This window comes from Salarias fasciatus, chromosome 14 (genome assembly GCF_902148845.1).
Source record: "Salarias fasciatus chromosome 14, fSalaFa1.1, whole genome shotgun sequence".
Classification (NCBI taxonomy): Eukaryota; Metazoa; Chordata; class Actinopteri; order Blenniiformes; family Blenniidae; genus Salarias; species Salarias fasciatus.
The window spans coordinates 32,354,393-32,371,530 of NC_043758.1; the positions used below are offsets into that span (position 1 = coordinate 32,354,393).

The 17,138-nt window shown below is 44.4% G+C and overlaps 1 protein-coding gene across 2 annotated transcripts in view; it reads left to right on the top strand.

Moving 5' to 3' along the window:
- Positions 1–17,138, top strand: part of tenm4 (teneurin transmembrane protein 4) — a 172,549-nt gene that overhangs the window by 91,689 nt on the left and 63,722 nt on the right. For both annotated transcript variants that reach the window (XM_030109049.1, XM_030109050.1), the window contains 7 exons: positions 672–836; positions 4,210–4,424; positions 5,490–5,700; positions 9,626–9,727; positions 10,564–10,758; positions 12,295–12,495; positions 16,340–16,525. In XM_030109049.1, the coding sequence (XP_029964909.1) occupies positions 672–836; positions 4,210–4,424; positions 5,490–5,700; positions 9,626–9,727; positions 10,564–10,758; positions 12,295–12,495; positions 16,340–16,525 (1,275 nt within the window). The remainder of the gene's footprint in view (positions 1–671; positions 837–4,209; positions 4,425–5,489; positions 5,701–9,625; positions 9,728–10,563; positions 10,759–12,294; positions 12,496–16,339; positions 16,526–17,138) is intronic.

Below are 17,138 nucleotides of genomic sequence, written 5' to 3' on the forward strand. Positions count from 1 at the left end.
ATTGGAATCTACACATTTTTCTCTGCACACCAAGCATGATGGACATTTATGAAGCAAACATGCCTACAAAACACAGACAGCTGGAGGTGATTTGATGTACCGTTTCCATCGGGGGTGTCAGACACATTTCATTTCAGGGACCACTTACAGCCCAGTTTCATCTTGAGTGGGTCGGACTGGTAATGGACTGGAGTGCAATAATAACTTTAGAATTGAAACTCTAAAGCCTTTCGTTGTTGTGGTGCAGAGTATAAATGATGAATATGTCTATATTTTCACAAAGCTGTGCAATTACCTCAAAAAATGGATACAATCTCAGCACAAAGCCAGTTTTAATGATATTTCCCAGTGAAAAATACACAAAAAACACTTCTCCTAGAGCTATTTTTGCATTCTTATTTTTATTTTTGACACCCTTGCTTTACACGGTTCGTACACAGATCATAAACCAGGTTACGCCACTCCTCCGATATGATCGGATGCTTTTTCTTCATGGGATCAGCCTTAATTGTATTACTTGTGTAATTGCAGTGATTGACCCCATACAGGCCAGCCGGGACAGCTAAAGGTTCCCACGAGCCATATCATGTCAAAGTATCTGTGATGACGTTGTCTTTGAATTGGAATCTTCTGACACTGATGCCGACATTATCCTGTGTTTAATATTTCAGCCATGCACCTTTTCGGATTAAACTGGCACCTGCAGCCCACGCAGAGACAGATGTACCAGCTATCAGAGGACAATACCAGTGGCCTACCGTTCCCCACAGACCTGAGTTTGCCCCCTCTGGGCAACACGGGCCTGGAAATACCCGACCGGAGAGGAAAGGACGACAGTAAGTGTAAATTTTATCGCATTATTCATACTTGAAATCAGTAAACAAACCGTCTTCTTCTTGTTCGGGGCGATTTGCATGACTTTCTCCTAAGGAAAAAAAAAAAAAAAAACAGGCAAAACTGAAGAACCGAGAAAGTTTCTCAAATCTTCAAGTTTACAGATGACATTTCGGAGCTCATGCGAGTTTGTTATTATTCTGTCATCTGGTTGCACATTGTGTCCGCGTGTCTCCGTGGTATTCAAAGAGATCTGCATTGTAATCCTTTGAAAGTTGTTGTAAGTGGGGAAAGTGTTATTTGTTCCTGGAGGGAGAAAATAGGACAGCTTAAGGGACTGAGTATCCAGGGGCTGCAGGGGGATTAGCCACTCTGTCCCCCTTCAGAACGGATGTGATCCTTTCATCTCCTGGCTTGGGCTGCCTTTTCCTGGCAGCCGCAGAAAGCATGTGCTCGCCCCACGCTACCAACTGCTCAACTCAAGGAAAGTTTGCTGCGCTCCAATCTTCAACAAATGGGCCATGTGATTTACCACTGGCGGGCGACAATAGGTGGAAGATGGGGTTATTACCATATAGATGAATCCAGGAGTTGTCTTTTTCATTTACCAGACAGCAAGAAAGTGTATTTAGCCAACAACAAGCGTGGCTACAGCGGAGCGGAGGCCCTGCGCGCCCGCTGTGGCTGATAGGAAATCAATAGCCATAGTTTTCTGAATAAGTTTCATTTTGCGGCGCTGTCACCAGAAACAATACACGGCTTTCTTATGTTTTATCAAGCGAATGCAAATGTGTACAGTGTCGACAATGACTAACATTTCTGACTCGCGTCTTCTCATCTGAGCATTATATCGCAGTTTCACTCTCAGAAGAAGGAACATTTATTTAACCATGAGGCCCATTATCACTGGTTTGGGCTTATGATTTATTTACACAGCCGAATGAGTGTACAGCTAAAGTGCCGCGTAAAAATACACTCACACCCCAACATGTGGAGACGGAGCCTGTGCGCTGCAGCCGTGTGTGAGGAGACGGGGGAGTGTGTCCTGTCTGCTCTGATAAAACCCATCGGCGCTGATGGACTTTTGAGGAGACTTCCATCTGCTGTGCCACGTGTAACCTAAAGCTGTGTCTGCCGCTCAGTCCTGGGGGTGGTTTGTATGGACGTCTGCCTTCGCAGACATTGCCGCTGAAATTAGCTCATTTACATGGGCAAACAGATGTTGCCATTTCCACTGAGTCCAATGCGAGTTGTGTTATGGAGCATATGGACAATTTTAGCACTGGCTGTGTTAATACCTGAGCCGGTGGTAGCATTAGACGAGCCATCTCTACTATACCTACAATTTTCACTTTATTGCTTCTACTTCTCTCTATCACTGTATTGGAAGCGTTGAATTCTCGCAGGTGCTTTCTGTGCCTCGTCCACGCCATATGTTCAGTGTTTCCAAATATTTACTCATGTTACATTTTTAAAATTTTCTGTGCTGCCTGGTATCAAAGTGTGTTTTATGATTTTTAATTCCATCTGTTAAGATCTTTTTATTTCATATTCCTTTTTTTATAATCTTTAAGGTTTTGATCCCACAGATGTTTATTTATCTATCGATCAATCAGTCGATCTTTCATGGAGGTCGTAGTTCTACACAGACGGTGTTGGAGAAGACACTAAAAATCTGTTCTAGTTACTCCTTTTATTTAACACTCTAAACTCAAACTAGCTGCTTGCCTTACTCTAAGCTGTCATGTCCAGGATGTCTTTCTAGTGTGCATGTATCTGTATTGATGAATCAGCTGAACTGGCAGCGCAGTCTGTCCAATATCTGAATCAGTGAAAGCAGCTACTTTCAGGCTCAGTTGATACAATGTTTTCAAGTGAAGACGCGTTTCAGGGGTCCGTTTACACGACAACAGCGCTCAGAGCAGCTTTCTGAAAACACTGGAGCCACTATGGCTGTAGTAAATAGTCCTTCTGCACATGTGCGAGTAGATTTTCAATCATAAATGTCAGTCTTCAGAGTGGCATGTCTCACTTCACTCACAAAACCTCTAAATAACACCTGTTCTTAAAAGACTGATTAGATAGATGAACAAACAGAAAGGGATTTCTTTTTAAATTCCCTAATAGTATTAATTGAATGAAACTTAAGGATCCGTAATCCTGCTGGGAACTCAGGGTTTCTCGCAGCTTTTCAACAGTTCACCTCCACAGACAGAGCAAACCGCCTCACATAGACTGAAGTAATTGTAACTACATAGTTTTTTTTTTTCAAATAGTGGGTCACTGCAAAAAGTAGTGCCATAACAGTGTTATGCCATGTTAGAAACCGTTGCTTTCTAACATCTGATATCTGAAATTATTCACTGGTAACATTTTGTCAAGATCAAAGAAGTGAGACGGAGGGAACAAAGATACAGAATTATAATAAAGATGGAGAAAAAAAAACATTTCAAGCTATGCTAATAGTAAATTCAATATGGATTTGTTTAAGTGAGGAAAATAATTTTTTATTATTCCATGTAAAATCATGCACAAAATGCAGATACAAAAGCTCAAACAGTATATACTAATTTGAATTTATCAATGTATTTACACCTGTGTACACACGTGTGCCTGCAACACACACACACACACACACACACACACACACACACACACACACACACACACACATACACAAATCCCTCATAAATAATGTATATGAGTGAATAAACATACAACAAACAACATCCAAATTTCCACAAAATAAATAATTAATATCCAAGTACATACGGACCTGTGTCAACATAGATTTTCATACATACACATATCACACACATATCTAATTCAGCATGTCCGAAACTGGGAAGGGAGAAGCAAAGCCTATTTAATCCCACCCCTCCTCTAATATTCAATAATCATATTTAATAATTGTCCTGCCAAGTAATACATGAAACAATAAAAATGCTAAACTACCGTAATAGGAACAAGTTGCGTCAAAAATGACACAGAGCTCACCATAAACCAAAAATATTGAATAAAAAATGATTGTAAAGACTGCTAAAATAGCCTTTTGTTATTAAAATTCAAGCTACAGACGTGGGTTTCAAGCTTTCCCTTAAAGGTGCGAGGACATGTTTTGAATGCATCACGACATTGTCTTGAACTTCCCGTCACCCAGCTCCTCCTCACTCCTGCAGCAGAATTGGGACTGGAATTACTGGCCGTGGTCAGAGGGATCATTCATTATATTTTCCTCTCTGGCTGTCAGCGGCGTGATTGAATATCTGTGATATGGTCAGACTATCATGCTTCAGCGGACTGACTCCCTCTGCCCTCCACATGCTGGATTAATGGCGTGATCTCTGTGACCGATTTACTTTGTGTGCGATGCAGGCAAATTGGACAGCTTGTTCCCAGATGACAGCTATATAGATATGGGCGAGATTGACGTGGGGCGCAAGGTCGCGCAGCAGATTCCTCCCGGTGTCTTCTGGAGATCCCAGGTCTTCATTGATCATCCCATGTACCTGAAGTTTAATGTGTCGCTCAGCAAAGATGCCTTAGTGGGGATCTACGGAAGGAGAGGCCTTCCTCCGTCACACACACAGGTTGGTGATATTTAAATTGTCCCGTATTTTTTGGTGTCGGCTGAAAGTCTGATTGTTCTGCTGCTTTCATTTGGCCTTTCTGAATGTTTTCTGCTTCAAACTAAGCTGAAATTGTAAACCTGCAAAGCCATCTATAATAATTTTCTGCATTGTATGTGAGCTTTTCAGCTTTTTTTTTCTCCTCCCCCTTTCTTGCTCCGCCACAGAATCTAAATTGGGGCATTGTTTAAAAAAATATATCTAACCACATATGGAACGTGTTGTGAATACAGACCAATTCATAAATTTCTCCATTGTATTATGAATGACTTTCTCTGTTGCACAGAGGATTTATGGCAAATTTCTTACAGGTTCAATACCATCGATGAATCACACAAAGATATGGAGCTCAGGGGCCAAGAAAAGGAGATTTTTCTTTGCACTAATTTCCCCATCTATGTGCAGCACAGAACGAGCTCTATCGTGCTATTAATCATATGTGACTGCTTCCTTCACAGACTGTAGATTTCAGCTGTAAACGCTACTGTAGCTCACAGTCTGCTTTTTGGGTTGCAGTAATCTTCGGCGGTATTTATTTTTCACTCAGAAGATCAAACTTGCTCCATCCTCTATTTTTACTTCAAAGGAAATAATCTACAGTGGAGTTTTCTTGCTGGGACTGATTACACACAGAGTGGCAGATGAGTCTAAACTCCCCGTCCGAATGTGGATGAAAATGAAATGTCCTCTCATCGCTGTTCACCGACTCGCTCGCTCGCTACTGATATAAAGCAAATTGGTGCAGATGTTATTCGGTAAACAGTAACTTTACATTTATTTGCGCAGCTTCCCTCCTTTCATTTTAATAGCATTAAACAAGGCTTTCATATAAGATGCCTGGACTTATGAAGTGATCAGAAGTCGAGACTTAACTCAAGCTGCTCTGGAATGATGAGTTATTCATGCAGACCAAACGATGCTCCGCTATAAAGAGGGCTGAAAGCACTCCAGTCTCATGTGTCACTCTAATGGCGCGTCTGCGGTCCGTCCGTCACTCTTTCTCACTTTCTGCGCTCCTGTCCGCAGTTTGACTTTGTGGAGCTCCTGGACGGGCGGCGGCTCCTGGCTCAAGACGTCCACGGCCTGGAGGGCCCGGCGGCCATGCAGCGCAGCCTGGTCCCCATCACCACGCACGACACGGGCTTCATCCAGTACATGGACTCCGGAATCTGGCACCTGGCCATCTACAACGACGGGAAGGAGACGGAAACGGTCTCCTTCTTCACCACCGCCATAGGTGAGCGCTCTGCCGCCCAGACCTGTAATGCCGATCCGTAATCCTTATAATACCAACCAGGAGCACTCGACGGCAAACAGCTCAGAGTTGGGGCATGAGTCAGAGATACTGCTAGATTTCAATAGCCTAGGAAAGTGCAGGTTAATCAAGGTGAAGCTGAATATAACAAAAATCAGGACAGCAGTGCTATCCTGCCATGCCCCTGAGTAGGGCATTGAGAGATCATAATATCCTCATTAGCCTGAGTGTCTTCCAAGCGAATCAGGGGTCCAGCTTCTGGGAACCATTTGCATACAATTCAAAGTATGATTGTACCCTCCTGCTAGTGCCATTTTTGATCACGATTTGCTCCAATTTCCATCTACTTTCCATATATCAAAGTTGGAAGGATGTCTCCCTCCCTCCGACTGTAACTCGGCGTGGCACGACGTCCGTGTCTCGGGCTGGCGTCCGTCTTTGAGGAGGCGACTCCGTTTTGTACGCCCCTCTTTGTTCTCCCCAAAGCGCCTTTGATTAGCGCTGCTGTATCAAGCAAGGTGTGAGAGGGCCCGAGGTGTCGGCTTTCACAGGGATGGCAGCTGGGAGCTGTTCTCACATGCTCTTTAATTAAAAGCTCCTGGGCCAGAGTCCATCTGTGACAGGGGCCGTGCCAGGCGGCAGATCGATGAGAAGCTGTCCTGAACACCAGTGTAACACCAAGTGGAGACAGGCAAGAGATGCACTCTGCCCCCCACTCCCCTCCCCTCCCCCCTGCTGTGCCAACAACAGCTGTAATTCAATACTTAATATATGATATGACACAGGGAGGGGGAGTCAGGCGGCGTGTTTACTTTTGCTTATTTCTTCTTGACTGGGCGCGCATGAAGCCCTCCTGTGGTTTGCATCAGAGAGAACACAGGCAGATAAGATATTCTGTGCAGCGGATGGGGCGGGGGCACAGTTAAAGCCAGAATTCTGCCTCTGTTCGTTTGTATCGGAGCTGATCTGCTCACAGAAGCTCAGAGGGAGGCAGAGGGGCCTTTTGGAAAATGGGTCACCAGTTAAGTGCCCTTCAGCAGAAATTGAATCTCACCAACTGCCTGGATTGTATTGAGCCGTGGAAGGATGGAGTTGACCTTCAAACAGAGCAGCGCAGGTATAGAAATATATGTGCGCGATATCCAGAACAGACGTACGGAGAAACACAAGCAACATTGTTTAAGAGACATTTACAGTAGGATTACTGACCTCAGTGCTTCTGACAGGCGGAGTCAGAAAAATGTCTTATTTTGCTTCATGTGAGCTCGCTGTTTGCAGGCAGCGAGAGCCTTTCTTGTTGCGATATGCTTATGTGAACAGAGCGTTCTTGTCTTTAGTCTGGGTTGGTCCTCATTACTTGGCTGAGACTCCATGGCGATGTGAAATGTGTCCTAGTGAATGTTTTGTATCTCAAGCCTCTGGAGCATGAAGCCATTTGTCCCTGATGCCCGATGCCAAGCACGCCTCCACCCAGACCCAGCTTCTTCTGCGGGGCCGCAGAGCGTCGTGAGGCGCAGGCCCAGCACCAACATCTTACTCTATATCCCATCTCGGTCTGAAGCGGGGCTTCTTTCTGTACACAATCACCCATCATTCAGCGGCGTCCAGATCCGGGGAGAGCGCGGCAAGCCGCTGATTAAACCTGCCGACTGCACACTGCTCTGTCCTCACCGACTGGAGAGACTCGCACAATAGTTAGCTCCCCTGATATGAAGGGTAATGAATTTCAATGAAGCTCTGCTTGAATCCATGATTTATGCGTTGCCCTATGTCGAGTGTGCGGCTAAGAGATATTCATGGCCTCCCCTCCCTGCTCTCGGAGGATTCGCTGCCGGATAGACATGGTCGGTGTGCAGTCGGCTAAACTGCATCGGCGCTCCGACGCAGTTCATGATTACTCAATTAAACACGTTTGATTGACGGTTTGTTGTGCGCCAGAGAGAAGTCCTTCATAGATAAAGATAAAGGTAACCTCACTTAGACCCACATTGATGTAGAACACCTGTCAGCTTATTACGGCAGCAGTGGAGGCTTTCTCGGCGTGCAGTAAATTACAACCTCACTCGGGCCTTTGTGTCCTCACATCCACGAGCGGCAAGGAATCGCTCCCGCATAATTGTAACTCTGGGTGGGGATTTGTAATGACGGGCGTGCACGGAGGCCACATCCCGTTCTCCTCGCCATAAACCACCGCGCTTCGCACGTACTGCTCCCTAGCTTAAAGCAAAAAAGGGAAAATAAAAAACCGAGCCGAGGCCATCTCCTATAGCGAGATGTTCCTGTTGAAAGCTGCCATAAAGCCCACCGAAGTGCTGATTGCCTCCACCACGCCAGAGGACAGTCTCCCCTGCACCTCCTCGCTAACCCAACATGGCAAAGGCAAGCCTGGAGCAGAGAAAACATCAGCAGCATTTCTCCGCTCGCTGCCTAAACACCCCCTCACTCTCTCTCTTTGTCTTTTTTTTCCTCCTCTCTGTCTTGCATTGCATCCTCAGTGATGATTGACTCTCTAGAGTAAAGGGAAGCTGAATCCACGGCTCACATTTCGAGCCCTTTGTGGAGCACAAGAGATTCTTTGTTCAGTAAGTTTTGCCTGAGAGTTCCTGCAGCCTCAAGGCAGCGGACAAGATTGAATATTTTCAGCACCATTTCAGCCTTAATTCACTGAGCGTCGGGTTTCAGGGTTATCCTGCCGTCCTTGGAGATCAGTGGTCAGTCGTACTTATTTTTAAAAGCATTAAAGCACGTTAGCAGAGTAGAACGATATTTTTTTTCACCCACCAATTTATTTGATTCAATTTGAGGAATCAATAGAGGAAATGATGGAGGGTGAACGAGAGTGCATGCTCTGTGATTGTTTACGTCACACCATAATGCCCAGCATTTAGGAAACCGTGGGAAATTATATATTAAGGCCACACTAGCAATTACCGAGATCAGACCCAATCAACGCCGTGCTGTATAATGATGCTTTTAATAGCAATTTTCTCTCAGCGTTGAAAAGAGTGTCTTTTTTATTATTATTATTATTATTATTATTGTTATTATTATTATTATTATTATTATTATTATTATTATTATTATTATTGTTATCATAAGATCTTTCGATCAGGACTACTTCAGATTCAAAATTTCCTTTTGCTATTCTGCAATTTTGAAAGTGTGTAAGGTCTCCTGCAGGCTTTGTTTAAGGGGTCGCAGTCGCGACACAGGAACCTTCCTGCTCAATGACGGGCTTAAAGACAACAACAGTGTGTTCTGTGATTGCCCGTGTTGAATGTTCTCCACAGCTCACATAGCCTAGACATGGCAGCAGAAAACACCCTTTTGGATCAGCGTGAATTATTGTGGGTCTCTGGTAAATTACACACTGCTTGATTTGTGTTTCTGTGTCCTGCTTTTTTCTTTTCTTTTCTTTTCTTTTTTTTACAGAGAAACAAGCTGTTTTCAAAGTACCTGCTTGATCATCTGTAGAGATAATGTACATTAATTTATATCTTGTGAGTGCATATAGCAGACAGTACGAAGCAGTAGCATTGCGCATGGCTCCCGGGACTCGTGCACTTGGTCTGTTTGAGTCGTGCCATGAAAGAGTGGAACCAGATTTATTAGTTGACTCAAGCGTGCGGCTTCCAGTATCCCGTCCATTCTGCAGATTTTATCACTGCAATGTTTTTGGGGAGGAAGCCTGGGTAATCAGAACTTGTTTACTTGTTTCGTCTATTATGACATTTGAGCGATATGTTAGTCACACTCAAAAATGTTTTTCAGCGAAATAGAAATGTTGACGTGATTGAAGCTTATCATTGTCATTACCAGACGGGATAATAATCAACCCGAAGAGGAAGATAGTTTGATTTGTTTTTGTTTTTGCTCAGGAAGCTCTCCTCTCTTTGCTCTCTTGCAGAATCTATTGACGACTGTCCCAGTAACTGCTTCGGGAACGGTGACTGTGTCGCTGGAACCTGTCATTGCTTTTTAGGATTCAAAGGACCTGACTGTGGGCGAGGTGAGTCACCGCCGCACTCGTAATGCCTTCAATAATCTCCGCCATTCAGATGCATAAGATTTAGGGGTGTTGACAAAATTAGATTCACCACATGACCAGAACAAAGCAGTTTTAATCATGCAATGGCTTTTTGCTAGATTAATTTTTTTTTAATTAAATTAGAGAGTTGAAGAGACAGTAGGGTGGTGTAATGATTAGCAATGTCGATGGATGGATGGATGGATGGATGGATGGATGGATGGATGGATAGTTTCTACTCATTTTTTTTTATTGTGTGTTATTAAGTGTGGTTTTTTTCCATTTAAAATCACTCCATAAATACTGTTGGATTTTTAAGAAGAAAACAAAAACATTATGATTCCTGCAATTAAAACCAATATTCCAGTTTTTTCATCTCATATTAAAATCACATTAAAAAAAAACCAAAAAAAAACAAGTTTAAGCAGTGTGGAGAACATTGCTAGTTTGTTTTGGTTCCATCTTTACACATACTGTACCACCATCTGCTATCCATGTGTTGATCGGCACCACACTTGACACTTTTATTCAACTCTCTCAACTCCCTCTTTTTATTTTTATTTTTTTTTTTTAGCAGCCTTTGTTGAGATGTTAGATTTTTTTTTTTTTTTTTTGTGCTAGATTTTATTAGAATTTAGGTCACATCTTCTCTAGGTGCCAAAATACAATAGCGTTTGCTAGATATTGCACAGAAGAAAGGGAAGCTTTCAACTGGAGCTCATTGACAGATCGAGGGTTTAACAGATGCTCGCTGTCCTTTGAAGCCGTGGTTGGAGGGGTCCATTCACATGGATGTATGCCGTCTGCTCTTTTCAAAGCCGCCTGTCCGGTGCTGTGCAGCGGGAACGGTCAATACCTTAAAGGTCGCTGCATGTGCCACAGCGGCTGGAAGGGCTCGGAGTGCGACGTTCCCACCAACCAGTGCATCGACGTCACCTGCAGCAGCCACGGGACGTGCATCGTGGGAACCTGCATCTGCAACCCCGGCTACAAGGGGGAAAACTGCGAAGAAGGTGATTGGTTTATTAAGTCGATCTAATGTATCCTCAAGCAATAAAGTGCCGTATAATATGGCTGCTGTAGCCACCATATTATTTTGTTAGTGGGCTGACATTTTAAAAGTGTACTCATAATGGGTGCAGCTATTAAGCTGCTGTGGCTCACAGTCTGTCTTATTGTAAAGACAGGACATCCTCCATAAAGAGCGTTATGGCCGTAACACTTCACGAGAAGCATCCTCGGTGACTTTTCCTGCATAAATCATGGATATAAGGCATTAAGTTAATGGAAACAGTCCATTTATTTTCAGAAAGTCAGGCACAAAGTCCAGTGTTAATCTATTAGGAACTCCGCATTGAGTCGTAGCCGGATAAGGCCCGACCAGATAAGATTGAAGGAGCCATTGTGTTTGTCAGCTCTTGAAGGCTCTCATTTCAAGATGAAAAATGGACCCTGGGAGTTTGATAAATGGGGGCTTGTGACATCCGTAGGCCCCCATTCTATTTTAGGTGAAGCGTTAGCCATAAGGAGTGGAGGGGAATGTGGACGAAGGCCCTTTAACATTTTTACCTTTCTTCCATGTGACCTTCAGCCACAATGATTAATTGCCAGGAGAGAGTTTCTTGTCAGTTAGCCTCTGATCTTTGTGCCTTGTGCCCAAACCATCTGCTAAAAGCTGAGAGATCCTGTTTGTCTCACTATAACGGCCTTTATGCCCATTTATGTCATGGTAGAGGGGAGCTGGCCCCCTGCTCTTGGTGGCGAGGCTTTGCTCCTGCGCGGCGCCCGTTTGCCATCTGTGTGTACCAAGAATGATAATATTGTGTTTACATGCACGAATTTAACTTGACTGGGAGGACTCGTGCCTCAGCAGAAGAGAAGCTGTAGAGCGAGGCAGTATTCAGGTTTTGCGCGCTAACTGAGCTGATACAGGTTGCACTGATCAAATGCACAGAAAGGATGGAAGCCAGTGCAAAGCAGTGATCTTCAAATTGTCTTTAAACTTTAGAGTTCAGCTTTCTTGTCTGACTGTTGCCCCAGGCTTTTCTGTTTTTTACCCTTCCTCTGCATTTTGTTAATGCAGGTTTTGCATACAGCTTTGAACTGCGCTTCATTGCGGCTTTTGTTAAAAAGGAGCATGCTTCTGCTAAGCGACCTATCCTCTTTGGGGTGTATTTTTTTCTCTGTGATATGATGGAAGAATGCCAGCAGAAGCGTGGGTAGTACCTGCAGGTTTGTGCCATAATGCCTCAGTGTGAAAACCGCCTGATAATTTCCTTCTTTGCAAGTCTTGTCTCCGCTTTTAGAAGAAGAGAGGGCCTCTTTGCATCATTTTCTTGCACGCTCCCTCCTGTACCTCCACCGTACTCGGGCCAGAGCCGGCTGCAGCTCAGCCGCAGCCCACTGCAGTTGTCATTCCGCTCAGGCTGAAATAGAGACGCCGGGTTGCCTCTGAGCGAGCAAGCGAGCGAGCGAGGGGAAAACAGCAGGTGACTGGTGCATCTCACAGTTGTTTTTTTTTTTTTCTCCTCCTTTGGAACACCTTTTAGTGGACTGCCTGGATCCGACGTGCTCCGGCCGAGGGGTGTGCGTCCAGGGAGAGTGCCACTGCTTTGTGGGGTGGGGCGGGCCTGGATGCGAGAGTCCCAGGGCCTCCTGCATGGATCAGTGCTCTGGACACGGAGCGTTCCTGGCAGACACAGGGACCTGCAGCTGTGATCCCAACTGGACGGGCCATGACTGCTCTACAGGTGAGCACTTCCCCAAGATGAGAGTAAACATTGGCGTGATTCCTTTTCACCGGCCAGTGTTGATTCTGCTCTGATTCAGTAGAGAAAGAGAGAGAGAGAGAGAGAGAGGAAGAAAAAAGAAAGAAATTATGCATTTATAGAACAGGCTCTGCAATAGAAAAGCCATCCTGCACTAACATCAGAAACAAAACAAAATTTCCCTTTTGCTTAATTAACTGGATAAATGTGTGTAAAATGTATTACAGAGATTTGGCACCAAAAAAATATTCTGAAATACTTTTTTTTTTTTCCCCCCACAAAAATGGCTCCAGTTAACTCAGAAAGGAAAGTATTTGCAATCTGTGAGTGGAGGATGATTTAACAAATTAAATTCAGTCACCCACATATTATGCTTTATTAGGCAGAATTCTGGCCATTTTATTTTGCACTCATGAGTGCAGTGGGTAAAAGAGGCAATAAATTAATTTCGTTAGGTAAGCATGATGCAGTGGTGTAGAGGATAGGTCCGCTCCCTCACAGCCACAGATCCCTGGTTGGAGTCCAGATTTCAGGCGCCTCAGTGTGGAGTTTGCATGTTCTCTCCATGCTTCCTCACACAGTCCAAACACATGCGTCAAGCCTTCTTCCCGTTTAATAATCGCTGTGCTAAGATGAAAATCTGATAGTTGTAATAACATGTTTGTCATATAATCTCCCCCACAGCGAATATTTAACAATAACCGCTATAATTCCTTCGCCCATCAACATTCAGGACTTTATTACATCAAAAGTGACGGTAAACAATAGCACCCTGTAATAACCTTGACATTCCTATCAGATCATCTCTAATAATTTCCGCACTGTTGTGTTCAAATGCAATTCACTGTGCGATGCAATCTAACTTTTGGTAATTGCCGAGCTCCTGACCGAGGTAAATATTTGTGATTTTCCTCAAAAGCAACTGTCTCCTGTGAAACCTGGATTTCTCTAGTCGCTGGTCAGCTGGAGGTCCACAGCTCGCCGAGTATCTGTCTTTAAAATGAGATTCAATTTGAAAAGAAAACATACAAAGAGAGATGCTTCAATGCAAATTAATTTTCCCTTCTTGACTTCTGATTGATTCACCATTATGATAGTGTTTTTTTGTTCCCTGCTGGCTGAATGCTCCTCAGTACCCTGTTGCGTACTTCGTCCATGGGGTATGCTTTTTTTTTTTTTTTTTTTTTCTCCTGGCTTAGCATAAAGATATAGTTTTACACTCATAATATACCTTCTTAAGGCTCTAAGCCTGAAAAACTCCAATCCAGGTTGAGCTCTGACAGCAGCTCGTCTGCTCACGCTCACTAGCAAAGTATTTTAGTGAAAAAAAAGCTCAGGGAACTCAGCGGTAGATTGCTAAAAAGCTGTCAAATGAAGCTATCTCAAGTCTCCGAATTGCCATGTTGGCAGATGCAAAAGCAAAAAGACCCTTTTTTTCTTTACACTGCAAGCCAACTGACAAATTCTGCAATTTTCCACACGTATGACTGCACTATATGAAAGTGTATTTGCTCTTTGTGGGGACGCTGCAGCAGATTAAAGCTTCATTTGGCTCAGTCTGAGCATGTATGATGTGTTGATCATCAGCGCATCAGCGCCGCTGTTGTAGACAATTGGAGAGTCTTCATCGGAGTCCGTCCAGACAACATCATTTGTATTCTCACAAGATATTTCTGAAATGTGAGATTTTAGTGCGGCGGTCGCTCTGATCCACGAATCTCTTTATATTCCAGGCAGACACAATGACCTATTAGGTAATCCACAGGATTTTGGGGGAAATGGGCAGTTAGTTTGGGTTTGCTCTGCGGAAAACAAGCTCTGTAAATGGTGATGAGTTGGCTTTTTATCCTCCTTTATCCTGTTCATTGTCGGGCTTTCTGTGGTCTAATATCACGCTAAGCTTGGCGGTGAGGTGGTGCAGCGAGCAGCCTATAACCTCGCTCGCCGAGAGGAGAGGAAAAAGACGGAAAGCTTTCCATATATCTTTCACCATTCTTTAATCCCTTTCTTTCCTCGATGCTTTAAAGTCACAAACTAATTTTCTCGTGTGGCTTTGGGACAGTGCGGGCTAGGTGCTGCACAGTTGGCAGTAATGCTGTTACCAGCCATAAAACAATGCCTGAGGTTTTATGTCCTTTAATATGTGTGTTTTTTATGCCATTTTTGCCATTCTCTCACCCAGAGGAAAGTTTGTTTACACGGTCCTTTAGTGCAAATGGTAACGGCCATCATGGGAATGGCGGTATTTCTCACTGCGGACTCCTCTGGCCGGGGATAATGAGGGTTTGCCTGCAGGCTGTAATTGCATCTTTATCACGTTAAAGGCTTCTCCTTTTTGTTTTGTTTTTTTCCAAGTGAACAGTTGTCTCGCAGTCCGTTTGAGTCCGTTTCCTCTGACCACTGTGCATTCTAATAACTCTGAAGACGAACTGCTGCCATCCCTTCCTCCTCCTCTTGCTTTCTCCCTCTCGACACTGGATGTTCATAACTCCCATAATTCATTAGCAGCTCTGATTTGAGAGCAGTATTGTCTTTAGAGGATGCAGAAAACACAGCTAGAGTGTGCACTGTGCACAGAGCCGGCCTAAAAACTCCTTTTTTCCTGCTCGCTGAATGGTTTTAGTCTGTTTTTCTATGTGGAGAGCCCTCATTTATATGCTGCTGATGTACCGTAACTTTAAATCAAAATTCACATGGAAAATGACTATTTCCATAGTTACTGCTGCACTGCAATTAGCAAGGACGAGGGATTTTTTTTTAAATTTTATTTTTTAAGCTTTTCAAGCTGTTAATATCATGTTATAGTTTGCGGCTGAAGAACACCACTCAGATTTTTTAATTTGTAAATTTGTACCGATGACAAAATAAGCGCCGTGAAGGCAGTAATTGACTTATTAAACAGATTTTTACCTCCCTTTGTCCCCTGTGGTTACATTTGAATTGGCCTGGCTAATAAGCCAAGAGTACATGACTATTGTTCATTGTTGCCCAACACTGCTAAGCTCCCTTTTATTACAGAATAGTTAATGAAGAGGTTAACATTGAATGAGATTCATAAGTAATCTGTCAGCGTTTAATTTCTTTCAGCTTTTCGGCATGTCGCACTGTCCCTGGAGTTCATGAGACGGGGGCTAATGTCCCGGGGTCTATCACACCCAGTCAGGGAGGTCTTTCAGCCGCCGCACAATGGCGTCTCTCACTCGCCTCGGCTTCATGAATGTCCTCCTTCCTCCGGTGCACAGCACTTAGAGGGAATAAAAACACGTATTGGCACCCTATGCTTTCTCTCGCCGATTCTTTTGAGCATTACCTCCTGCTTGTAACGTATAACGGAGCATGTGTCAAAGCCAGGAGCGCCTCTGTACACCGGGGGAAGGAAAACAACACTTTACAGTTTAATCGGAATTGGTGGTGTTGGTATTACGGCCGCTCCGACAAGCAGCTCCAGCTGTGTATTCTCTCCTCTTTACCCCCTCTCCGGCACAAAGGGTCGAATTTTCAAAGAGGGGAGGAGGCAGGGGGAAGAATAAGTCGGCTAAGGCCGCCACAATCCTTGTCTGTTCTTGGTAATGGACTTATTAGATTTGTATTGTCAAAAAGGATTGCCCCTTATGAGGTGCAGGAATTTCTTTTCAGCTGCCATCAGACAAGGTAGTGGAGCGTGTCCGCCTTCCCTTGACAATAACTTCTGGATTTGCCTTTTTTTTCACCCCTGTTGCCGTGTCCCATCCACTCCTCGTCTCCCCTTTCCATCCCCCTTCCCTTCCTTTCTGTCTCTTCTTTCTTTTTTTTTTTTTGTCTCTTTCTCTGTCCCTGTCTCCCACAGAGATTTGTGCAGCGGACTGTGGTGGCCATGGCATTTGTGTCTCGGGCACCTGCCGCTGCGACGACGGCTGGATGGGCGCCGGGTGTGACCAGAGGGCGTGTCACCCACGCTGCAACGAGCACGGCACTTGCAGGGACGGCAAATGCGAATGCAGTCCCGGGTGGAACGGCGAGCACTGCACCATCGGTAGGACGGAAGGAGAGGTCCGGGTCGGGGCGGGGGGACCGTGTGTGTGCTTGGGAGGGAGGGAGGGGGGGGGGTTCAGGGGGCCAACAAAAGGCAAAGGCTGACATTCTGCTTGCCCGTGTCTGAAGCTCTGGGTTGTGAGGGGAAGGGTCCAGTCGGAGAAGACGGGAGAAAAGCATGCTTAATTGAATTTGTGCAACTCGGTAAAGCATGAACAGGTTTACTCAAGGATCTGAGGCTTGCCTTCATGCATTTTAATGTGGGAATGTGCTAAGGTGTCCTTTCATTTTGCTCATCCTCTTCTTCATTTTTTTTTCTTTCGTCCCCCTCACATTTACTTTTAATTTCAATCGCAGACATGCGAGTCATTGTGAGCAGGTCAACCACCGCTTTTAGCCCCACAACAGCTCACCTATAAACACCTGCAAGAGTTAGCTGTTCCAGACCTTGAGTAAAAGTCAAGCATGTTCTTGAAATCCACATAAAAAAAAAAAAAAAAAAAAGATTGCGATTGTGAATGGATTTCCATTGTGTTGCCAGAGACTAAACTCTGTAAGTGCTGTGTGTTTTGTAGAGGGAATCCTTCAGCAGAGTATGTCAGCGGTGCTTAGAC